Here is a 26490-nt window from a genome sequence, read left to right as displayed (position 1 = left end):
CAGGTATTAAGCTAAATTGTGTGTATATAGTAGAATATATACAATATGTGTAGTAGATAGGTTAAATAAGGCTTTTGTTTACTTTTTATTTAGTTTTTACAATGATTATTATGTATAAATTTTATTTTAACATGTTTTTTTTGTATTAAATATCTAAGTTTCATTATTTTTTAATTTTTAGTAAGTTCCTTATTTATTTTTTGAAGTTGGTTCAATATTTTTTGTTTAAAATCTTTATCTCGTTTATATCTTTTGATACTATGACATCAGAAGGTTGAAATTGAATGAAACCGGATGAACTGATATGAAATAAATGTTAAATAAACATTTATAAAATCTAAAACGATTTAGTTAACGATACATTTTTAATATACTTACTAAATTCGGCATTCCAAGCGGCCACCACTGACACTGCGTAGACGCACCATAACGAGTCGACAAACTTTGGAAACTCGGGCTTGGCAGGTGGTACTGGCGGCATCTTCAGTAACTGTTACAAACCCTAGATAATAGAAAAACAATACATTAAGTAGACACACGACTACGGCCGATGATTTTTTTAATGAATGATGATATGAATTGTGATAAGAAGATCGAAACATTGGCTTTTAATACCTGTGGTTTTACGCAATCCTACATGATTTTTGCGATTCGTCGATTAATATTATATTGCCTATTAACAACTTCTGAAGTCGCATATATTACCGGGACTTGTCTCTATATCGTGTGATAATGCGTTGGCGAAAAAGTAATTTCGGTTTATTCGTGATTTCACATCATTATCAACACTAGTTGATATATAGTGCGATATATATATATATATATATATATATATATATATATATATATATATATATATATATATATATATATATATAGTGGCGTAATTGCAGCTATGCAAGGAGGTTACAGTCATTTATTTTTAGATATTAATCAGCCTTTCAGTCTACTAACTTTAAAACTTTTGCAATGGATTACTAACAAACATTACAACATTAAACCCGTAATTAGTTAATATCACGTTTTCCATAAATATAAGTTGAGCTCCCTTTACAATAGGGATGCCGATTTTATTTGAAAAAAAAATTAAATATTTTTCTTAAGTGTTATAAAAAACTAACGTTGGGAACTATCGACTGAAAACAGTCGAAACAGTCGATAGTCGCAAAACAGTCTATAGACAAAAACTAGCAACTGAAAATAGTAATCACTATTTTCCGTCAAATGCGCGTTTCGACTGTTTTATTCAATTCGTGATGTCAGGCTAAGATGTACGAACCCTTTCCTGTGTAAATTATGAGAGAGGAAAGGACGGAGATAACTGCTTGGAGCAGTTCATTTTATATGTGCTAATATTTTCCAACTGTAGTATATGCGAGGCGGAGATGTACATATTCCTTCACGTACTAACTTTAAAAAAGAAAAGGAAAAAATATTACTGGATACTATCAACATGCAATTAACAATTTCATTTTAAAGGAAGTAGAATTACTATTATGTTTGAATGTTCTGTGGATCTGTAAAACATAATGGAATTTTTCTATGGAATGGAAAAATACCCTACAAATGTTTTACCGTATTTTAATATATTAATTGCTATTTTTAAATAATATACTATAATACATATAGACACTACAGTACAAAACAAAAGCTAAAAATTAAAGAAGTATAATAATCATAAATACTAAATAAAAATTAAACATATACCTAATCATAGAAAAAAAATTCATGGCATAATTAAAAATGATCGTACTATAACTACTAGAGCTTTTTTAAATAAAGTAAATGCCTTATTTATTATTGAACGGAAATATTTTTTAACAAAAATCGAGAGAGTAATCGAAATATTACCTATTATTTCCATAAAAACAGTCAAAAGTATGTTACTATTTATCATTCACAATTTTAATCTTTTTACCCTATTACATTAACAGTCTTGAAAAATATCTTTCCGAAATGCTGCTCTATTAATATACAATATATAGTTATTTATAAGCAAACTACCAAAAAACCATAAAATTATATATATTACATATAAATCTATGTAAGCATAAATTGCGTACATTTTTGTCACGGTCGCGGCTAGGACGACAGAACCAGAACGTTAAAAATCAGTCGAATGAAACTAGTAGAACCAAAGTAGTAACTTAAAAGTACACGACTGAAACAGTCACTGAAAAAAGTAGTAAAATCAGTCGAACCAAAAATAGTGACTGAAAGAGTCGCTAGTAAAAAGTAGTCAATTACTAGTAGTAGATAGTTCCCAACACTACAAAAAACCTTTCCATTATTCTTCATATACCTTTAAAATTAGTACTTAATTTTACTTTACTAAGGTTTATTGAAAATATCGCTTCTCTAAATTTTTACAGAATTATATCGATATTTTTATTATTTCTTAAACATATCGATATGTTTTACAAAATATCGATATTTCTCTCAGCGGTCGACATCCCTATCCTACACATCGGATAATGAGAGCCAAAAAAATTCCATGTGTAATAAGAACCATCACATAAAAGTAAACGAAATTAGATTTATTTTTCTCCATCTAACAGGAACTTGAACGAATCAAAACTTTAAAATAATTAACAAAATATAGTCTACGACAAAAATAAAAAAATTTAAAAGTAGAAATAAGTCATTATAATATAGTTTAAGGGTCTAAACAAAACATATAAAAGTAATCTTTATGAGTATCGCAACCTCAACACTCAAAATAGATATATCGAAATTTAAACAAAAAGCGATATATCGGGACAAAAAACACAGTTCTTCAATACAATATTGAAATGTCTTTACTCCGACTGATTTTACTGATAGGTGGGGAGAAATTCTGCAAACAAAAGTTCGATACTGTACTTCAAAAACCCTAGGTTTTCGTATCTCCAGTCCCACATTTCATCAAAAGAAAATGTTGGTGTATATTTTTTAATATCGATATTTTAATTAGAAACTCAAAATTTTATATTTAAATAAAAATCGAGAAATATCGACCAAAAATGCTGATATTTTTTTCGACATCCCTAACTAAGAGTGAGCTTATTTGCCGCGAAATCTACACCATAACCATAATTCTTCGTTTTTGCTAACATATCATGCATACATTGTCTTCCTTTGAATATTCAGAATCATCATTATGTATATTATTATTGACTGTTGTGCTATCTTGGAACAAATTTCTAGTCGCTATATTTATGATATGTAAATTATATAATAATGTAAATTAGATATTTGTTTTTTGGATTATCTTTGGTCTATTTTTTGTGGATTTTATTCCTTTTCTCTCACTTTTCCTGGGAAACAATCTCCATGGAGGTGCTAGTCAACATTTCTGGATGATGTTTGTTTCTATTCCTCTTTGTATTTTTGTTAATATTTCTGATTGATTGTGACTTAAAAGTTTAACCTATTTAGTATTATAAATTAAATATCAGCAAAGCTTGTTGAGGATTTTAGAGAGTCTCTTCCTTGCATATTTTGTTGTGATATTTGGTTTGTTGTCGAGGAGGACTAGTGGACATTTGCAATGGCCTTCGAGAAGAATTCACTGATTGTGAAGTAACTGCAACTCTAACTATTATTTCCGAAGATCCAACAGGGTTATCATCGTTAGTTGTTTTATTATAATTTTTATTCTGACCGAAAACAATAAAATCTTCTTCTGTAAAAACCAACGACCATGTTCTGGTTGTTTTAAAGCCACATATTCCCTTATCTAAAGAAGTTATCTTCGACTATGCTTTATATATAGTCCAACTATTTCGTATGGAGTTATCTTAATCACGTTTCTCGATTTTATAAGCATTTAGAACCATTCAGGTAATGGGAATATGAATAACTCCCAAAGGTAACCGTGTCAAGTAAGTCATCTTCGATTTTCATCGTAAAAGTAATTAAATAATTCATTTTATTAGGCCTATAAATTAACTTAAAACGATTTACAGATGGTGTTGCTGTGTATTAAATCGCATTGGGTACATTTGTAACCAACTACATATGGAGTTTCAGGGTATATCATTTCATAGAAGTATTAACAATGTTTTCAGTGCGTTGGACATGTTTAAAATTGTACTGTGTAAATCGCATTTGCGGAAAGTTTTTTATTTACTTCAATTTGGATAAAATAATGAAAGAATGAACAATAAAAAAGACGACCAAAGATCATCGAATTGTGTGTGAAGCTTATGCCAACCATACTCGATTTCGACGTGTTAAAAGTGGTGATATTGACACCGAAGACAAAGAACGTTCTGAGCAGCCCCAAAAATTAAAAACAATGATTAGAAGGCATTACTCGATGATGATCCGCGTAGAATGTAAGAACATGCAAAATTGTTGGAAGTAACACAAGAAACCATTTCCAATATTCAAGAACATGAGAATGATCAAAACTGCATATATTACACTAATACAAAGCCAAAAAAAAATTATGGGGACCTGGTCATGCATGAACATCAACGGCAAAACCGAATATACAAAGCTCCAAGCTGATTCTCTGTATTTTGTGGGAACAGCTTTTAGCTACTAAAACCTAATGAATCCATCAATGGGGATGACTATCTACTACAGTTAATGCGCTTGATCCGAGTACTGCACGAAAAACGTCCGAAACACGAGCAAAGATACAGCAATATTTTTCTTCAGCATGACAACGCTCGAACGCAACACATGTTGACAATCCGGTGAAAATATAGTTAGAAACATAAAAATGAGAAATGTCACTTCACCCGCCGTATTCTCCAGACCTTGCTCTTGATGTGATCTATCTGAGCAGAGCCTTCGTTCGAGATGTAATCCGTAAACTGCTTGAGATAATATTTTGTATAAAATACACTGGATTTATCACAATAATACTTCAAATTTAAAAAAAAAAATCGTTTAAAACGAATTTATAGGTCTATTAATAAACATAAAATACAACAGAATAATAACCTGTTTAGGTACTTACAGTTAAGAAAACAAAACTAACATGTGCTCGTCTCTTATATCAATTGTAATTGTTCTTGTGTAAATTGTATCTTATAAATTATCCCGTTCTTCTTAACACAGTCGAAAACGAAATGTTGTGCCACTTTTCTGCTAAAACCATCACTCCGTCGATGTAGAACTGATATTCTTGGGTAATAAACCGTTTATATAATAATGTCTAGTCTGTTTATATTGGAAAACCTCTTCTTACAGCTCCTCTTTACTCTTAAAGCTATTTCGTGTCTAATCTGTTCGTTAGTGATTCGCAAACTAGTGTCACTGCCTTCCTATTCTAAACACCTTGGTTACTCACAATTTAATTTCAATTAGACTCCGATGTAATCACTCGCATTATTTAATATTTTTAATGAGTAAATATTTGTTTCAACTATTTACAACGAAGTGATCCAAGTGATATTAGGCAGCATCGTAACATGACGAGCATACAACCCCACCCTATTAAAATGTTATATTTTCCAACAACCTTGTCCCGACAACGGGTATTCAACTAGTCTCAATAAACACTCATAAACCCTTCGAGGTTTTTCCATACAATAAATAGGATTCGGAACAAGGCGGCATTAGTAAAAAACGCCCCAAATAAGTGTCCAGGTACATTATACAATAAATATGTCATGGAAATATCATGTCAACAGTCTCGAAAAAAATAGTTCCGACAAAAACGTTTTTCATTTTTAGATGCCGCGTCACTTAAACAGTTTTATCTCCGAAATTAGTTTAAATTTTGAAAAATCCTCTTAAGAGCATATTTTTAAATGGTTAAGTTTTGCGAATACGATAAACTAAAACATTAATTTTTTAAAATGCCTAGTCTGGAATAGCCCCTTAACAGAGATATAGAAATATTGTAACAGGTGGTAGGCTGACGGGGCTATACGGTGGATGAAACAAAACTTCTCAGCCAATTCAAATTTCTTGCTAACATATTAAAGATGTATGTGACCTACTGTAGGAAGATTTTCCTATTGGTCAATTCTGACCTTTTTTCAACCACTTACTTCCCATAACAGCTCATGATAAACATTTCCTTTGCATCAAACATTCAGTGTCGCCTTCCTTGGTGTTAATAGGGGTTTTGCCGTTTGTAAAACTTCTTCAAGCTTCGACCACATCATAGAGAGAAAATACCTAATACCAACATACCAATTAGGGTTTATTAACAATCATTCAACAATTGACACGAAAGTAAAAAAGTATGCTCAGCTATATTCTTACATGTAGCACAAGCCTTCGACAAGGTTTGGCATGAAAGCCTTGTTCATAAACTAAGGAAAATGTTACCCAAACAACACACTGAACTATTAAAATCGTACATTACAACCAGAATGTTTAGAGTCAAGCAAGAAAAAGCTTATTCTACAATAAAAGAAGCTAAAGCAGGTGTACCACAAGTTAATGTGCTGGTACCAATGCTTTATCTACTCTACACTTGTGATATATCACAAATGGAGAATATTACGATGGCTACATTTGCTGATGATACTGCGATTATAGATGTCAGAGACAATAGTGAAGATTTTCTCACGAAAATTACAACAGGCAAGTGACAATATTAATAATTGGACACAAGCCTGGAAAATAAGAATTAATGAAAGTAAATCTCTACAACAATAAAAACAATTGAACAATTGAAATATAGGAAAATGTACTGGCTAATTGGAAGAAAATCACAATTATCAGTACTTAATAAATTGCTATTATATAAGCAAATACTGAAACCTATATATGAACATACGTTGTTCAATTACGGGGATGTTCTTCAAATAGTAACATAAATAAAATACATTTTTTTCAGAACAAAGTCCTGAGAGGTATTGTGGGCGCACCCAAATACCATAGGACTGATTACCTACATCGAGACCTTCAGATATCCACAGTCAGTCAAGAAATCAAGAAATTGCAAGAGGGTATGAGGAAAGACTCCATTCTCATGAGAATATTGAAGTATTGTAGCTTTAGGATACCACCAGAACAGGACACAGACTCAAAAGACTCAAACCATCTGATCTAGTGTTGTGTAATGAGGTGCATATAATAAAAAATACAGCAGTGACATGTATAAACATTATTTCACCAGAGACTGAGATAGGGCCGATGGGTCCTTCTAGTTATATACGGAGATTTAAGTTATCATAAAGACAAATTGGAGGTTAGATGGAAATGACTAGTAACAATGTAATAATTAATAATAAAACAAATTTCGTCCGTAACTCTTCACCGCCCATAAGAGTAGTTATTTGGGTCTAAAAAACGAAATGACCTGATAGGTCATAGATTTCGATATGTTGTTTCCGAATTTCAATCTTGCCACCTCATATCATTGCTGCTCAAACCGCCATATTGGAAAAATGCCACTTAAAAGCAGTTTTTTAGCAATATCTCCTACACATTTTACATCAAAAACATTTGTATATAAAATGAAACTTGACAACAACTTCGTGTAATAACCTTTTTTCTAAAATCAGCAGTTTTGGCATGGTTCAACCCGCGTTTTGATCATAAAAAAATTTCCACACCACCTAGTATCCTAGAAATCCCAGTCTTGAGCTTCTTTTATAAAATATAATGATCTACCCTTGACATGTTAAGTATTCCATCGATTTTATCAATGACTCGCCAGAACGAGATTCATATTTAATATGGTTTTCTGGGACGATAATAAACAATCCACTGATATTAGCATCACAATTTTAGTATAACTTCAATTAATAAGTATTAGTTAAGATATGTGACTTTAAAACTATTTGTTAGGCAAAACCTAAATTACTTTTTCCCTCATCCCATATAGCTTTCTCCGCTTGTAATCTCCTAATATTAAAATTTAGAATACAGATTAATTTTTCTTCTTTCAGTGCACTATTGTCTGTTTTCCTTCCAAGTATTGCAGTCGCGATACAAGTTGGATACCAACTCTGGGTGCTAACGCATATGCGTACAAATCCTGATCAAGGGGGATGAAGGAGGTGAGGTAACATAAAGTCACTCCATTAATATGCAAGTTAAGGAAAAAAAACAACACTAATATATAAACAGTGATGTTCCTGGTTTTTCATAACCTTCTTTGTTGCCGAAAGACCTTTAAATATAGTTACGTTGATTAATTGTTGAAGAATATAACAGAAGTATTTGCTAATCGTGTAATACCTCGAACTTTTTGTGATTTTGCTTTCGGTACCTCTTAATATCCAATGGTTAAGTTACAAAGAAACTCAAAAATACACGCATATGTGCATCCAATAAAGTATACTGATATAGCAGAGCTTTTCCAATAATATCTGACGCAATGAGATGATTGATATTATCAGAAATATGCACTATGATAAAAAACCACAGTAGTTACATTCGGTACTAAGTTAATATAAAAAAAAGGAAATGCCAGTTTACACTTTACATTATTTATAAGATAAAATATTATTGTATATATATTGTATATATTAATGTTACATGTTCAGCGTAATACTCAGTTTGCTTAGCAAATATCACATTATTATAAAACTAAATTAAAATAAAGAAAATACTAAATATTGCATAGTAATTGGTGTAAAGTTGTCAAAGCCAAACTAGTTGATAAATCATGAAATTAACTAAAATTTAAATTAAACCGACTAATTAAACCATATTATACTGACGGGCTACATCAATAAACGTGTAAATTTTAGATATTAAGACGTAACTAATTTAAAATATAAATAACAATTTAAAATATTTTTATCAGAGCATCAAAACTAATGTATGTTATATATAAGTGACTTTGTGAATTTCCTACAGAATAACTTTAAAAGGATCACTGCTGCCCCGAATTTACCTATTTGACAGCAATTATGACAGCAGACAACCGCTCGAATTTTAGCAAAATTAAGCATTATTTTTGCACAAAAAACTATCATCCAAATCAAGAAAAGGCTTGATGATTACTCTAAAAACACTGCGCCATCAATTTTAATGGTTAAGAAGTGAGTTCTATTATTAGCATATGTTATACATACTGATTATCTTGAAAAGGGTAGAACGATAACCGGTAGATATTATTCAGAGCTTTTGGACAAATTTCATATTTATTTTAAGCAAAAAAGACCGCATTTGGTGAAGAACAAAGCGGTGTCTAGTTATTATGTTGAAAATCCATGAGTTGAGCTACGAACTGCGACCTCCAGAGACGACATATTCTCCAGATTTAGCCCCCTGTGACTATTTCCTGTTTCCAAATCTAAAAAAATCACTGGGTGGTAAGAGATCCTGTGGAATGAAGAGAATCTGTAAAACAAATGCCTATATTGAGCTCACTGAGAATACTATTCCAAAAAATGGTAGAATGGTATTGTTTTTGGTTGAAAAAATATCTTGCGTTCGAAAAGTAGTTGACTTATCAAACTGCCCTTTTACCGTATTTTAAATTATTTTTTTAGTTATGTAGGAAACGCCCCATCAATATCCATAGTTGCACTTGGAATATAGATATCTAAGACAAGAAATGTGAAGAATCTTAGGCCAAATAGTGTCTTATAATCAAGATGGTAAGATTTACAGATCATGTGATTTGCAATAGAAATATTAGAAAGCATGTCTGAAGGAAGAAAATCCTAAGTGAAGAGTATAAAATGAGATGTTAAAAATTATGATAATTATTTTAATAATAAAAATTAATTCAAAACAATTTTGCTGTATAACGAATGCTGTAAGCAATATATTCATCACCTGATGCCATTTCGTACTAAAATTATTTGGAATAGTAATTTAATTATTAATAAATTTTTAGAATTTCATTGAAAATGTTTAAAGTCGGAAAAATCAGTAAAATATGAGTTACATCGAAACAACAAATTGGCTGTGTAATTAAACAATTTTCAATATATTCTTATTGCCCTTCCGCTATAATTTTACACCTGAAGACGAGAATAAAGACCGTGATCAAAATCTGACTATTACCCATGTTTTATTTTATATAGTTGTGCGATTTTGCGCTTATACAAAGGCGAATGGTTATCTGTGATGACCTTAGCATAACCTTGCAACCAGAGAATGCTAATAAAACAATGTAATGCATGCACTTCAAAACAGAAGAACGTGCCCAAGCGGAAGATGCGATGCAAAAAATTAATATCAACACAAAAACATTATAAATATTTTTTTAATTTGCTTCACAAAAACAAACATATTTTAAGAAAATGAATTATATTATTACCAATTAAACCTTGAATATTATATCAGAATATAGTACCATTGTTTGACCACAAAGGACTTTTTATAAATTGTTCACAATGTGATTTCACAGTTTTTTTTATATGATAAATTAGACATACAACATTATATCATATAGTTGACTTTCGTTTTCTATAACAACATACAGTATATCGCAACATCTCTGTAAAATTTGAATTTTTTGTCATTTGTTTTGTGTTGTCAATATTAGCAGTTGGCTATATAACTGAAGATAATAATAGCAACTAAATTGGGCCGATAGGATAGTTAAGCGATACCATGAATTGAATATTTTATGGAAACGTCTTGAGGGTCCAATACTATGTGGGAAAATGTGTTGTCGAGATGAAAAACCAAGAGTCTTCGTCGATTATTTATGCAAAATCAGGCCGAGCGGTGAAACTCATTTTCAACATTGATGCCGAAATTACCGCAAAATTTATTCTGAATGCGAACTGCTTCAGAAATTCATGATATCGTGAAGAATTGGAGGCGATACTGGATTATTATCCGTGGCTAAACCATCTTTAAATATGCTAGGAAACATTTTCTTTTCATGTAAATCCATCACTCTGCCACTGCAAGGGTAATAAAGCTTTTTGGATAATGCTGACATGACAATACATAAAAATTGTTGCAAAGCATGGCAATTCTCTTGAATTTCCTGATAAATATACAGAACAATCTTGAACTGTTACCTAGAATATTATTATATATAGAATATTAATTTTGTTAGAATGTTAACATCGAAGAATTTGAATAGACAGAAAGCCGCAATATTGTTGAATTTAATCTTCATTATCTTCTTCCACTTCTTCACCTTGTATAATCAGTTTCGTATTGCTTCTATTAAATTCTTTGCATTTTCGAAATAAAATTTCTTCATATAGCGATAGAAGAACAACTTCATAGTAAGTCTCAGGGATTACAGCCATGTCTTGAATATCCTAAAACATCCCGAAAGAAATCAATAAAATAATAAAAATATTTGTTCTTCAAAATGTACTATTCTAATTGAAATTTATGGTATATCAAGCTGTTCAGTCAAATGCAGATAAATTAAGTCATTCCTCGGAACTTGAAACTGTCCAAAAACACTACTCTCCATTTTTCGAACCTGTTCAACATAACGATAATAAAAGTCTTTGAGAATACTGATTTTCTAAAGTAGTATAAGTAATTTAATCAACAATTAAGTAACAAAAATTGTTTATATCTGGCGCACGTTAATCACTAGTAGTTTTTTAAAGTTCTCAGGCACATTATCCCACTAAAACAGCTTGGAGTGATTCTGGAATAGTGTACTAACTATAGTCGTTTTAATAAAATAACCCATGCATATCATAAATAACTTCGAATATAAAGTATATCCAAAGTAGCAGTAAACTTACGTCAGCAAGTTGCAATGTTAAACGTGGCAACATTGCGACGTTTTGAAGTCATAAATTGAGATGACGTAAGTTCACTGCTACTTAAGATACACTATACTGCCAAATGCACTTTGTAAAAATGTAAAATTCGTTTTAAACTCGGAGTGGATTTTAATAGAATAGTTCTATCATTAAAACAGTTATTGCACGTCATCAAAATTTATAATGCAACGTTGCCGCACCATATTTAAGTTTCCGTTTATTTTGAATACTAATGTAAATAAAATAATAAAACAAAAATAACGTTATAAAATATAATTTATTTTAACATTATAGTACATTTAATGTATATTTATGACTTAAACTACACTTAATTAAACAACCACAATAGTCACACATTTGGTCATGATAATTATAATGAGATTTTCCTTTATTCAATTTCTTAATCAAGACTACCAAATAATCTACAAGATTTACGTTTGATTTGAGAGAATTTACAAATATTATAACAAAGTATAACAGGTCAATTGAAAAGGCCCCCGCCTGACACATAGATGGCGCTACTACAATTAAAGCCATATGTTTTTTTAATTAGCCGTAACCCTCAAAAGATGCGTGTATAAATTTGACAGCTGTCGGGTCATTTGATTGTGAATTATAGCATTTTGAGTGAAGCAGCTTTGTTATTGTGAAAAAAACATAGATAAAAAGGAATTTCGCGTGTTGATAAAATATTGCTTCTTGAAGGGAAAAATATAGTTGAAGCAACAATTTGGCTTAATGTCGAGTTTCCGGACACTGCACCAGGAAAATCAACCATCAAGGATTGATATGCTAGGTTTAGATGTGGTGAAATGAGCACCGAAAACGGTGAACGCAGTAAACGCTCAAAAGAGGTTGTTACCGACGAAAACATTTTAAAAATCCACACAATAATTTTGAATGACCGTAAATTGAAATTGAATGAGATAGCAGACACTCTAAAGATATCACATCATATCATTCATGAACAATTGGATATGAAAAAGCTCTGTGCAAAGTGGGTGCCGCGCGAGCTCACTTTTGACCAAAAACAACGACGAGTTGATGATTCGGAGCAGTGTTTGAAGATGACCAAGCGTAATAAACCCGAGTTTTTGCATCGATATGTGACAATGGATGAAACATGGCTCTATTATTTCACGCCAAAGTCCAATCGACAGTCATCCGAGTGGACTGCACACGATGAACCCACTCCAAAGCGTGAGAAAATGCAACAGTCGGCTGGCAAGGTTATGGCGTCTGTATTTTGGGATGCACATGGAATAATTTTCATTGACTACCTTGAGAAAGGAAGGACCATCAACAGCTACTATTACATAGCATTATTCAACCGTTTGAAAGACGAAATCGCCGAAAAAAGACCGCATTTGGAGTAAAAGAAAGTGCTGCTTCACCAAGACAATGTACAGTGTCACAAGTCAGTAAAAACGATGAAAATCCATAAATTGGCTTCGAATTGCTTCCTCATCTACCTGATTCTCCAGATCTGGCCCCCAGCGACTATTTCATATTCTGTCGAATGAAGAGGTGATCGCCGAAACTGAGGCCTATTGTGAAGAAAAGGACAAATCGTACTACAAAAATGGTATCAAAAAGTTGAAGGTTCGCTATAATCAGTGTATCACCCTTGAAGGGAATTATGTTGAATAAAAAAAACTAATTTTGCCAAAAAAATGTGTTTTACTATGGTAAACCAGTTCTAAATAAGATTTTTAATATTAAGATAGAACAATATCTATAGGTAAAAAAACAAAAGGATACAAAATGATAATGATCTTGCCTCGTATAATTCCACAGGACCCCCCACTTGAGATTGATAATGATTATCTAATATTTTCCCAACATGCGTCAAGGACTCCGCCGATTACTTAAAAAATTGCCACTCGTTATTTTTAAGTGTTATGTTAATATGTTTAAGATTTTTTTATTATTTGATGTGGTTCACTTAGCACAATTATATTGTCTGCGAAAGCAAACAAACAACTACTACCTTTATTTTTCAGAAAAAAACAAAGTCATGTTTTATAGAATCATTATGAATATTAAAAAAATGTCCTCAAACTTTGAAGCTCTTTTATTTTGTAAGCTGTTGAGTGATACTGTATTATTAGGTGATTGCATGTAATCTGATCATTTTTCACTTTAAAAACATCTTTATTGAGAAAAATCGGTAACATTATAATAATAATCATTTTGTAAAAATTCGTGTAGTAGCCGTTTTCCTTCCATTTAGTTCTTCCGTTTGAAAACTATTTTAAAGTTTGAGCTGGATTCTCGTCCAATAGGTCTTGCACCTAGTAGTGGCTATTTCTGAAGAATCCTAACCGGTATTCGGAGAACTTCGGTAGTTTCCGTGTGATTTTGCGACATTATCATTTATCAATCAATCGAGATGTAAGATTTTGAGAGATGTTAAAAATGTTGTAGTTTTTAGTTAATTTGTTCTTGTACTGTTCATATTATGAACATAATTAGGAGGCGGTAATGGATAAATAATCGATTTGTGCATATTTTCCATCCAGGTCAATTCTATACCAAATTCATTATATTTTAGACATAGTTGACCCTGCCAAAGTAAAAGTACAGATAAATATGACTCGATGTCCTTTATAAGGGTATATCAATCCTCGGCATTAAAATTGAACAAGGAACATTGAAGTGTATCTCGCCTGAAGATTTTCAGGGTTGGAGGTTCTTATTTTAGAAAAAATATAACCACTTCTAAATTTGAGCGTAATCAGTCAGGGATTCATAAGAATATCAAATGGTGAGAAGTGAGAGTTAATCAAATTAAATTAAAATATAATTGCAGCCAAACCAGCTGCTAAATTTCCAATGAATGCTATATAGGTTGAAACCTGAGCTAATTTACCATAAGCAGTAGCAATTTGAAAAGACTAAGATAAATTTATTCACTCGCAAATATTTATATAATATTCAGCAAGCTCACCAATTGATACAAAACGTAAAAGTGACGCTAGAAGTGTTGAAGCATGGATAAACGTGGTTAAAAATACAGGATCTGTATTATTACATACGCTACAATCTTAGTTTCTGGATATCCACCCCACTTGGAAGGAAGAAGATTGTGTGTTAATCATAAATAATATGAAATGTAAATAATTGAATTGCAATTTATTGAATGAGTTGAGAGAGGGCAGCTCCATGCTGTTTATGTATTTCGAACAGATTCGCTGAGAAAACAATCAAGGTACTTTTTAGTGCTGTGCAAGATATATTATTGAGTAGTATTACAGATAAATGGGTACTTGTGTTTTTGTATATTGATAAATAAATAGTATTTGTAACATTACTTTTGTTTTATTTTCTCTTTTTCTTTTTAAATTAAATATAATATATCAACTTAAAATAATAGGCAGTAAATTTAGTTTCAAATCAAGTTTAAATTTGAACTTGAGCCTAAATTGTTCTATATATTCTCTTTTTTCTTTTAGAAATTATTTTAAAATGAATTATTATAAAAGGTCCTTAACATTAAATTTTTTTATATTATAGGAAATGAAAAATGTTGAGTCTCGACGGAAATACTAAGTTAATTTGTGAATTCAAGATAATTTATTCTAATTGCATTATATTCTTCAAATGTACGTATAAATTGCATCAACTGGCAACGTTGTAAATTTAAATCCCTGTACGCATGCCAGGATACTCCAGAACGAGACTCTTCTCACTTTATGTCCTGAGTTGACTTTGGGCCTTGAACTTTTGATTCGTTAGTTCTTCAGGCCGTTCTTCATTGACATCAAAATCGCCTTTATTTCATTATCAACTTTCAAATCATTGAATCCAAAACCGTTAATTAGACGGAGGAGCAACAACAAATTTTTAAAAAAATCTAAGAGCGTTTGATATTTTCTAAAAATCAAACAACAAAAGTAATGAGTGACAATGAAATTTTGACCGTTCCATGATTAGCGTCTGAATACAGTGAATAACTCAACAATGCTAAATGGCAACCTCTTGTTTTAAGTAAAGAAATTCCAAAATCCTCGAATTTAACAGTTGTTTACATTAATACCCACCAATAGATATCGCTGATCAAAATACAAACGTAAAAGAGGTATAGTTTGGCCTTTTGCTCGTTTTAGGTTACGTATTGGTTGCTCGTTAGGTGTTGTTTGTTTTGGTGGATGAGAATAGTGAACAGAATAGCAAAAGGCAAAAATGAAACATGTTTTACTGTAATGTAATGTACTGTAATGTAAACATTTCAAAATCAATAGTCTTCGAATATATATTGAACTGTACTCTATATTTGGTAGTTATATTTAAAATAACATAAAATGTTCCACATTCTATGGTTTATTAAATTTTGCATATTTAAAAGTATATGTTTTGTGTTAAATCTATTATATTACGTTTTAATGTACTGTTAGTACAATATATTGTCATTAAACATAGAAAATTCTAAGAGTTTGCCTTTGATATAATTATAAATTTAACATATATTTAAATACAATGTATTTTTAAGCTTATATTGCCTTTTTATTTATAAAATATTTTAAATTTCTCACTACTCATATTATCAGTGACAAGTGTTACTTGATTTCTTATTAGGATTTATACTTATCAAAGATAATTTCTAATAGATGGCGTTACTTTTTCTAAGAAATAACGTTTTAGTGCACATAATCGTTCGAAGTTAAAATGTCCTTTATATAAAATTACCCGCAAATTATGAGTAATCCTATTTAAGTAGAAGCAAAAACTGGCCATATTTTTTACCGAAGAGTGGATAAGTTCGATTTTAATGCTCAAGATCTGTTTATCTCTCGCTCTCTCTCTGGCACTACGTGGAGAACTTATGGTGTTGTCTGTTTCAGTCATTTCTTGATATTGTACACGCTATATCATGTTGTTTTCTATGTGCCAGGTAGTTTATTTCCTTCTGTGCATAATATAGTGATTCGTAACAAGTGGCATTTGTTGTTGTTTCTGTACAATATGTCCTACGTGTCTACATTTGGTTTCAATGATTAGTCTTTGAATTTCTGTGCACCTATACATGTCATTCAAGACTGGGATATCAGTGTGCCGAAGAGATTCTTAGCATCTGCCTATATAACCACATTTAATTGTAGAAGTGGTTGCTAATATCCAAATTTCCAAGCCTATGTTCGCTAAGGTAACGTTGCCTCACCACTACTTTTCAATATAATAGAGGATGCATTTTTTTATTAATTAAATTTTACATTGGATATGCTTACTACAATGCGTTGGAGTGTAGTTGCTTAACTTTGAGTCTAATCTGATCTGTTTTTTGTTTAACATGATGTTTTCAATTTAACCTACTATACGAGATATATTCCGAGGTATATAGCTGATTTTCTTTGTGGAATCGGGCATCCGTCAAGTAATATAATTAGGTTTTTGTCATTTCGCAGCAATGTAAAATTAACATGGACAGATTGGAGCTATTATTAAGCTGTATTTTTCAATCTCTAGTTAATTTATAGATCATTGTGGACCACTACGTGTACTTTTTCTCTAGCTTTAGACAGATATACAACTTTTGCCACTATAACTGTGTCATCAGCAAATGTTCCAAGTACTGTTTCTTTTTTTGTTGAGATATCAGCAGTATTGAGCAGATATAAGAGTGGTCTCAAGACACTACCTTGTGGAACTCCAGCCGAAATTGGTTAAGCTTTACTCTTAGTTAGGCGGTACTCTAATAATTGGTCTTTGAAATTTCCTAGTTGCTTCCCTTCTTCGTCTAATTCCCTTACATATTTTTCGAAGCATCTCTTAGTTTATATTCTTTAGTCTTTTGATTTATCTAATTATTAATTATATTAAATATTGTTTTGTCTACAGAATTTCCGGTTCTGTGTCATACTCTTCTCGCTTTTCGTCTTTCTATTATCAATTCCCTAATTTCACAGGGGTAATTTACCTCATATTTTGATTTCTCTCTTGATATCGGGATAGTTTCTTTTACAGCACGCCGAATTTGTTCAATTATATTTCGGATTTGCAGCTAAAGATCGTCTATAGTTTTGAGTCTTACGTTTAATCTGATTTATTTCGGTATTATAAGGGATGCAGTTATGCAAAACAATGTTAAAAACAGACATGACGTTCGATATTATGCTATCAACTCCTTGACCGATCTGATGATAACTTTCATACTGATAATAAATCTCATGATAACGTTATATTTGATGATATTTATTATATAGTTCGCATTGCAGAAACATATGACATATCAGTAATACAACAAGTACTCAACAATATACAGCAAATTTATCATGAGGATGATGATTTCTTCAAATCATTCCATTTTCTTAATTTGAGCTTTCTATCTTCACCGATACGGTTCTTGATTTCCAATTCTTGATTCAACTTTTTTTTACTACAGCACCAAAATATTTAATATTCTGTACTTGCTCTAGTTTCTCGCTCTTTAGTTTTATATTGCTTCGTTTGGCATATATTACTAAATATAGCAAAATCACGATATATTGGAAACATTTCGCTAAGGTACCGTTATTGATTTGTACTACATATAGCTAATAATATTACTTTTTCATTTCATTAGGGAAGTTAAATTTCAAACTATTGGAAAGCACAAAGTGGAAATTGTGATAACAGATGCTTTCTAATATAAGCAGTGTGTAAACTTTTAAGGTATATAAGGATATTATATAATAATGCTATATTTCTACCTTACAGATCACCATTTTGCACTAAAACAAGGCGATGAACATATCAAATTACATGTAATATATTCTGAAGTTCCGCAAGGTAGTGTACTTGGTCCAGTACTATATCTTCCGTACACAGCTGATCTACCGACGACAAAAATAACCACTGTGGCAATATACGCAGGCGACACGGCAGTCTTAGCCTCTCATGAAAATCCACCCATTGCATCAATAAACCTACAAACACACCTAAATCAAATACAAATGTGGCTGAAAACATAGCGTATAAAAGCCAAAGAAACAAAAGTCATATAACTCCCGTAAGCAGAGGATGCTAAATATCTTGGTATGCACCTAGATCGACGACTAACTTGAAAGAAGCACATGTTCGCCAAACGGAAACAACTTGGACTTTAAAGAATTAAAATAGTATTTTGTACAGGAGATCGCTTAATAAAGTGATTTTCTACATGCCATGTATACATAATATAAACATAACATATAAATAAAAAAAACTATATTTCTCTATAGTCGCCTTAGATTTTTTTCTCCTTTTTCTTAGGTATACTTGTGATGAAATGTATGTAAAATAAATTTCACAATAAAATAATTAAAAAAATTATTTTCGATATAATGATCTATATATTTAAAGCCGCCTTTTTACCAACTAAGGTTTATCTGGACTGGATCTACTGTTTAACGTGGACTCCGAACCACGGTTCTCGACCTTTACCGAGCGCTTGTCAAGTCGGCTATATAATATCAGTATTGTGCTTCAAACTTCAAGAGAAAAAATATAAAGAATTTATAAGCTTTTGAGAGATTGAAAAAACACTTTTTCTCTACAGAGCTGCTAAAATATATCTATAATATAAACTTTTTCTTTGTTGTAGTAACCATCAACTATGTAAATTTAACCTTTTACTATCCCTGTCAAATAAATGTATATTTGCATCTAAAGTTTGTCATCGACGGAATTTTTATATGTCTTAGCCGTTCTGTCACTTTATCTTGATATACTATTTTGCTACAGTATGTGCTACAATTGGCAACTAGTGATAGTATCATCACTGGTTACTCTTTAGAGAGTACATTATACTTCAGATTGTACTTCATTTTCTGGTTTTCTATTCTGTACTTGATGTTCGTCAATAGTCTAACCCATTGTATATCTGTGAGTCTGTAATACCATTATCAATGCATGTTAATGTTTAATTTTTTTATAAAACCATATATATCCTGTCCAAATCTCTGTTTTTTACTGTTTATCGTACTGTCAATAGCACAAAACCAAAACCGAAATAATAACTATGAAATATAATATAAATAATCCAAATAAAATCGAACAGCACTAAAAAGTTCAGAAGTTGAGGGTTATGTTATGTAACTTCAATGTTTCGTAATGCTTTTGATTAGTGTTTAACTTAACATGGCCAATTTTTAAATTTTCTTCTATTATTTATATTAAAATATTAGTAATCACACTTAATAAATAATTATTAAATCACTTGATCTTAATAACTTTATATTTTTGTAATCCTTTATAACATCCGTCATATCCATTATTTTGTTATGTTCTAACAGTTTACTATAAATAAATGTCGCTATACCACTAGTGGTTATTCACGTATGTTTCGGTTAACAAGCCGTTAACGCACAATATCTAGCAATAAATAAACTATGTAAAACGAACATGATCTTGCATAAAAATTCAACAATTCACAGCTGCAAAGAAACTGTGCCTTTTATCATTTATTTACAGTGTGTCGGTTAAAAAGCTATATTGCATGTTTATTTACAATTTTAGTAACGTAATGTATATATTTTAAAAATAGAATCTCGCTTATATACTAAAGGATGTGTGATTCCCAATATCACTGATTTAATAATATTGTTTATAACTTGCGTTTATAACTGACGTATGTAATATGTTAGACATTGGAACTAGGAAAAAGTACGTGACGTTTTTATTAAATATAAATTAACCGATATTTTTATAGTGGGAAAATAGATTTATTTAAACTAAATATATAATGTAACTAATAAAATTTTATGCTACCATGTCTTAACTATATCTTTTTTTTGGTCATGCCTCCATCAGTGATTGGAGTGATTCACAGGTCTGTACTATGCCGAATTATTGGACCAATTCGACGCCGAATTGCAAAAAAAAAACGGCCTCATTTCGCGCCACGGCCAACTTGGTCCAATTAGAATACGATCTGCTGTACCATTCACCGTATTCTCCAGATTTGACCTCGAGTGACTTCTTTTTGCTCTGGCAAAAAATTGAGTCGAATGAGGAGGTTATCGTCGCCACGAAGGCCCACTTTACAGGCACCGAGCAAACGTATTTTTCAGATAGGTTAAATAAGTTGGAGCATTGCTGAATCAAGTGTATCGAGCTAAAAGGAGGCTATGTTGAGAAATAAATCGTCATTTTTCCAAAATTGTCGTTTTTCTTTTATAGGCTAAGTATTTATCCGACCACCCTCGTAAATACAGAATAAGAATGAGTTACCAGATAGCGTAGAAGTAAAAAAAGAAAAAGAAAAAATCAAAATTGAAGCGGTTAAACGGAATAATTATTTACTGACTAATTATCTAACACTAAAAAGAGAAAAATATAATATTTTAGCAAACAAAATTGAACCGACTTCAAAAAATAAATGAGGAACTCACTAAAAAGTAAAAAATAACCAAACTTAGATTTTTAACATAAAAAAAACATTTAAAAAAATATGTACAGAATAATTGTTATAATAACTAAATGAAATAAACAGAAATCTTATTTAATCTATTTACTACACCTATTTTATATTCTACTATATACACCCAACTTAGCTTAATACCTACCTAAACCTATTCATCTATGTACAAATGTACGCAGATTTGTTTTGTTCGTAATTTAATTTTGTGTATATGTCACAAAATTATATTATTATTTTTATATTGTTCAGACTGATACTTGTATCAAATATCCAATAAAACAGCCAATGCGCGTCGTCAACAACGTCGAACGTATTGCCAAATTGAGTTTGTACAAAATTAAATTCGTTTTAGACTCTCATCGGATTTTTCTTTCTCATTTTACGAATTAGCATTACATTAGTTAAAAAGAAGCAGAATGAAGCCCGAACATATAACCTAATTGGCCTATAAAGTTCGATTTTGGGCGACACGAAGTCATTATATCTGCAAAATTATTCACATAAGTGATAACAATCTGAGGTTATAAACCGGAAAACATACTTTTGACGACTGTTTTGATAATTATGGTTAAAAATGGCAAAGCCATTAAATAGTCAGAGTCAGGAACTGATTGCGTCTGTAATTAGAGAGGCAAGTATTTACACATTCTATGGAAATATCCATAGAAAATATACATAATATAAACATAACATATAAATAAAAAAACTATATTTCTCTATAATCGCCTTAGATTTTGTTCTACTTTTTCTTAGGTATACTTGTGATGAAATGTAAGTAAAATAAATTTCGCAATAAAATAATTAAAAAAATTATTTTCGATATAATGATCTATATATTTAAAGCCGTCTTTTTACCAACTAGGGTTTATCTGGACTGGATCTACTGTTTAACGTGGACTCCGAATCACTGTTCTCTGCCTTAACTACCGACTGGCCAGTGGCCTATTTGGAGACCTACTCAGAAGACATCTATGTACAAATGTACACGGAACAAATTAGATTTGTTTTGTTCGTAATTTAATTTTGTGTACATGTCACAAAATTATGTTATTATTTTTATATTGTCCAGACTGATACTTGTATCACACATCCAACAAAACAGCCAATGCGCATCATCAACAACATCAACGTATTGCCAAATTCAGTTTGTACAAAGTTAAATTCGTTTTAAGCGCACATCGGATTTTTCCTTCTCATTTTACCAAATAGCATTACATTAGCTAAAAAGAAGCGGAATGAAACCCGAGCATATAACCTAATTGGCCTATAAAGTTCGATTTTGGGCGACACGATGTCATTATATCTGCAAAATTATTCACATCAGTGATAACAATCTGAGGTTATAAACCGGCAAACATACTTTTGGCGCCTGTTTTGATAATTCTGATGAAAAATGGCAAAGTCATTAAATAGCCAGAGTCAGGAACTGATTGCGTCTCTAATTAGAGAGGCAAGTATTTACACATTCTATGGAAATATCCATAGAAAACTTAGGGATATGCAGTTCTTTGATGCAGTCATCCCTTCACACACTACTAAGAAACATAGGAATTAAGTGAGGTAAATATAGCCCACGAAGAGGTCTAATAGAACTTTAAAGCATTGTTTTTACAAGAATACCATTTTTAAAGGATATAATAAAATTAAAGAAGATTTATTATTTCAATTTATGTATCTAGACGAGATATGAGGATTTCAAAATGAAGCATTGGGTCACTCTTGGCAAAACGCTAATAAAGAGTGTAAAGACAACAAAAGTTAATGGAAATAGGTAAAAATTAGAATAACATTTGATTAGTTCGCAAATCATAATATTTCTTAACAATTCATTACAGATATGTTCATGGTGGAAACAGGAATGGCATTCCTGAAGCTGAGTTAATGTTTTGTCACTCGTAACATATAAATTGAATGCTTGTGTATTATGTAATTTACTTATTTGTAGATACAAGCTAAAAATATACACTGTAGAAATAAACTCCATCAGACAAACAAAAAAAAACTGACAGATGGTGGAATCATTAACAAATGTTCGATAGATTAGAAATTAACAATTTGGTAACATAATGATTCTAATAGTGAAAGAAACTGAATGAAACTTTTTGTGCGGTCCAACGCTGATTATTACCAAAACAAATTCATAAAAACCGAAATAACTAAAGATGAGTAAATAATTAATATAGGATAATTGTAGAAAATCAGATTGTAGAGTGCGAAATATTTATAAATATAGATATTTGGGGGAATTAATATTAACTATTTGGCAAATGCATTAGGGAGAATGCAACGATTAAATGTAATTTTATAAAGGGAAATGTACACAAACAGTAACAGAAGAAACTCTGCTGAAAAAAAACAAGAACTAAACGTAAAAAGGTAAATATACTCTTTAATGAAAACAAAATAGGTAGATAGGCCCCCAGAATATACCATTACATAAAACATATCAATAGGGGTTGAGCAATGGAGTTTAATGTAAATATAATAAAACAACCCTAACTCATAAACTATTTTGACTGTTTAATTAACTGTAATTTAAGACATTCAATAATATATACATTAGATGTACTATTTTTTATTATTCAATTAATATATTGTTACTACTTCTTTCCGTCTAACCTACAATTTGTCTTTATAATAACTTAAATCTAGGTTAGATGTACTATAATGTTAATATTGACGTCGCCTTTTACGCTGACGACACTGCTTTCTTCACGGCCGCCAGGTTCGAAGTTACAATTCATGAACGTTTACAGAAGCAGCTCGATCATGCGGTCAAGTGGTTCAAATTCTGGAGGTTGCAAATCAACCCTCTGAAAACCCAGGCCATCATTTTCAACAAGAAGCTTTACGCACTGCGCGTCTCGCAACTTAAGATCGACACCGCAATAATTCCATGGCTGGATAACGTCACGTACCTAGGTCTTCACTTCGACCGGCGGTTCGGTTGGCATTCCCAAATCCAGAAAGCTATCCAAAAAGGTTCGGGGATAGCAAACCTGCTATCTTCGCTGATCTACCCTTCTAGCAGACTTCCCATCTCCATCAAATGCTTATTTTACAAGATGTTAATTCGGTCCGTACTCCTCTACGGATCTAATGTCTACTTCAAGTTTGTTACACCCAACCGGGTCAAACGGCTTCAAGTTTTCCAAAATAAGCTCCTCAGGAGAATATTAAATGCTCCATGGTTTGTCAGAAATAATCAAATTCATAGGGAAACTGACACTGCAGAAATCAAGCACTTCATATCTCAATCATTCCACAAACAACAACTCCGCTCAAGTTCTTCTGAAAACGCGCCTGTTCACGAGCTGGTCGACATGCTGGGAGCTTAGCACCGCGTCACCGCTAAGCTCTCCCCCTTTTCCAGGCTGAAACGACCTCATCCGTCGCTACAGTCATAACTTTTGCCCCCATACAACAGTACCCAATTGTGTGTTAACTCAGGTTCGCGAATCAATAGAATCGCCGGGCCCTCGTGCCCGATCAGCGGTTGCCATATCCCCAAATTTAACGCAGTAGCAGTAGTGATCCACAGGGGTCAACTGTGAGGCGGTTTCGGTTTAGTGTATTGGTAAGCCCAGAGACAGTCCCACATAACCCGGTCCAACTTGTCACTCCAGGGCAAGTCTCCGCGACCAGGTATGCGTCATGTATTCTACCGCCTGGTTTTTAGGCCAGAACAAAAAAAACTATAATGTTAAAATAAATTACATTTTATAACGTTATTTTGTTACGTTAAGATCACTCATTGAAACGCTCTTCTACTTGTCATTGTATAACATAAATCCCATCAAATACGTTAATTAATTAATTGGATTAAGTGAAATATCCAATTTGCTATTAGTTATTGGCTATAAAATTAAAATCAAAATGAAAACGGAAAGTCAAAGTCACGTAAAACGTAAAATGAAGTATGCCAGCAAGTAAAATTAAAATTAGGTAAAGACAATCAACTCCAACAGATTTAAAAACACTCGATATATCTGCATGTGTTAATCTGTTAAGAAAGTTATTAAAAAAGGATAACGTACAACCGCATTTATTTTTAAACAATAGTAAAAATAATTGGAAGCCTTTGCTGTGAATTTCCCAAGACCATTTCCATTTCACCATGTAAATAAAGTTATAATTTTAATTTAATATTTATTACTGTAAATTATTGTACAAAACCAAAACTTATTCTTTTAAAAATCTTATCAGAATCTGAACTTTAAACGGCAATATTCTTTCACAAGGCTAGATAGTGTTATCTACTTGATTAAAATGTTAACTATCCTGAGTACTACACAACGAATTTTCTTAATAATCTCATAAAAAAGAAATCAGATGATTAATAAGTCAATTAGTTTTTATTTAAGTGTTCTAGTTCACTTTTATGAACCATCTTAATCTTGTTTATTTAAGATAAGATCAAGTAGCGTTATATTAAATTAATACAAAGCTACCTATTTGTTTGATAGCGCGATAATACATAACATAGAGGTCAAATACACCAAAACACAAGCAGACATAAAGTGTTACAGAACAGTTACCTTTCCGTTTCGAAATCTTTATCTTTTTAATAATTTGTTTTGCTTTGCAGTTCTAAGATTAAATCTCGTTCGTGTCAATATTCAGTAGTATTCTTGCATAAAATCGAGGCACTTTTGGTGATATTGGAAGAAGGTGTATTGGTTTATAGGAAAACATAATGCAGACATAATCATCTAGTTTCAAAAGTGGAGTACAAATATTATGGAAATAATTAATTCGATATATAGGATGCCAAAACCAAATTATTCGAATAACTACCAATGCTTATAGTTAGGTAACCAACGAAAAACTACACAATGACCTAAAAATCAAATGTATTTACGAATTTATCTAAGATTTCGTCTCAAAACATGAAATAAAGTTACTAAATCACAGCAATGTAGAAGCAATACAGCTACTGGACAACAGGCAAGAAATCAGAAAATTCAAGCGAACCAAATCACATGAGCTTGTATAGTGTATAATTGTTTAATCTTTACCTTAGTTTAAGTAGCCTATTTTAATTTTAGTTTGGGAAATACATACTGATATATAATATTTATCCCACACTCGTCCTGCTCGTATATTGATGCAAGTACAACTGAACAATAACAATAAATTTATTTTATAAATTAAGATTACACTAAGCATATCTAATGTAATATGTAATAAATAAATTAAAAATTATATAGAGTAGGATCTAGGTTGACTTTTTTTAACAGATCAATTGAAAAATCCCCGGCCTACTATAGTAAAACACATTTTTGGCAAAATTAGTTTTTTTTTATTCAACATAATTCCCTTTAAGGGTGATACACTGATTATAGCGACCCTCTAACGGCGATCACCTCTTCATTCGACGAAAATTTCTTCCCAGCGAGCATTCTTTTGAGATCTGAGAACAGGAAATAGTCGCTGGGGCCAGATATGGAGAATTCGGTGGATAAGGAAGCAATTCGAAGCCCAATTCATGAATTTTTGCCATCGTTT

At 31.5% G+C, this 26490-nt stretch overlaps 2 protein-coding genes across 3 annotated transcripts in view; one reads left to right on the top strand and one right to left on the bottom strand.

Annotated features, from left to right (window-relative positions):
- Ucp4A (Uncoupling protein 4A) overlaps positions 1-26490 on the bottom strand; it is a 46205-nt gene that overhangs the window by 7595 nt on the left and 12120 nt on the right. Inside the window, exons 1-2 of one of the 2 annotated variants that reach the window (XM_076402830.1) lie at positions 26001-26113; positions 379-502 (exon numbers count right to left, since the gene is read on the bottom strand). In XM_076402830.1, the coding sequence (XP_076258945.1) occupies positions 379-481 (103 nt within the window). In that variant the 5' untranslated portion in view covers positions 482-502; positions 26001-26113. Of the gene's footprint in view, positions 1-378; positions 503-26000; positions 26114-26490 lie in introns of those variants that run through there. The other variant, XM_076402820.1, reaches the window with a different exon arrangement.
- On the top strand, positions 20121-20721 carry LOC143195569 (uncharacterized). Its single transcript, XM_076402842.1, has 2 exons — positions 20121-20225; positions 20373-20721. Exons 1-2 carry the CDS (start codon positions 20200-20202, stop codon positions 20659-20661), a joined length of 315 nt encoding a protein of 104 aa, XP_076258957.1. The 5' UTR covers positions 20121-20199; the 3' UTR covers positions 20662-20721.

This window comes from Rhynchophorus ferrugineus, unplaced genomic scaffold (genome assembly GCF_030347505.1).
Source record: "Rhynchophorus ferrugineus isolate W39M unplaced genomic scaffold, kcgeb_rfMv2 rfM1, whole genome shotgun sequence".
In the NCBI taxonomy this organism is placed as follows: Eukaryota; Metazoa; Arthropoda; class Insecta; order Coleoptera; family Curculionidae; genus Rhynchophorus; species Rhynchophorus ferrugineus.
Note: the sequence above shows the minus strand (reverse complement) of the source record. Positions and strands in the feature narration are given on the sequence as shown.

Bases quoted from the DNA above. Each gene is read 5' to 3' on its own strand.
- LOC143195569 (XM_076402842.1), top strand. From the start codon at position 20,200: ATGTTAGACATTGGAACTAGGAAAAA. The intron at 20,226-20,372 runs GTACGTGACGTT...TGCCTCCATCAG, and splicing joins GACATTGGAACTAGGAAAAA to TGATTGGAGTGATTCACAGG.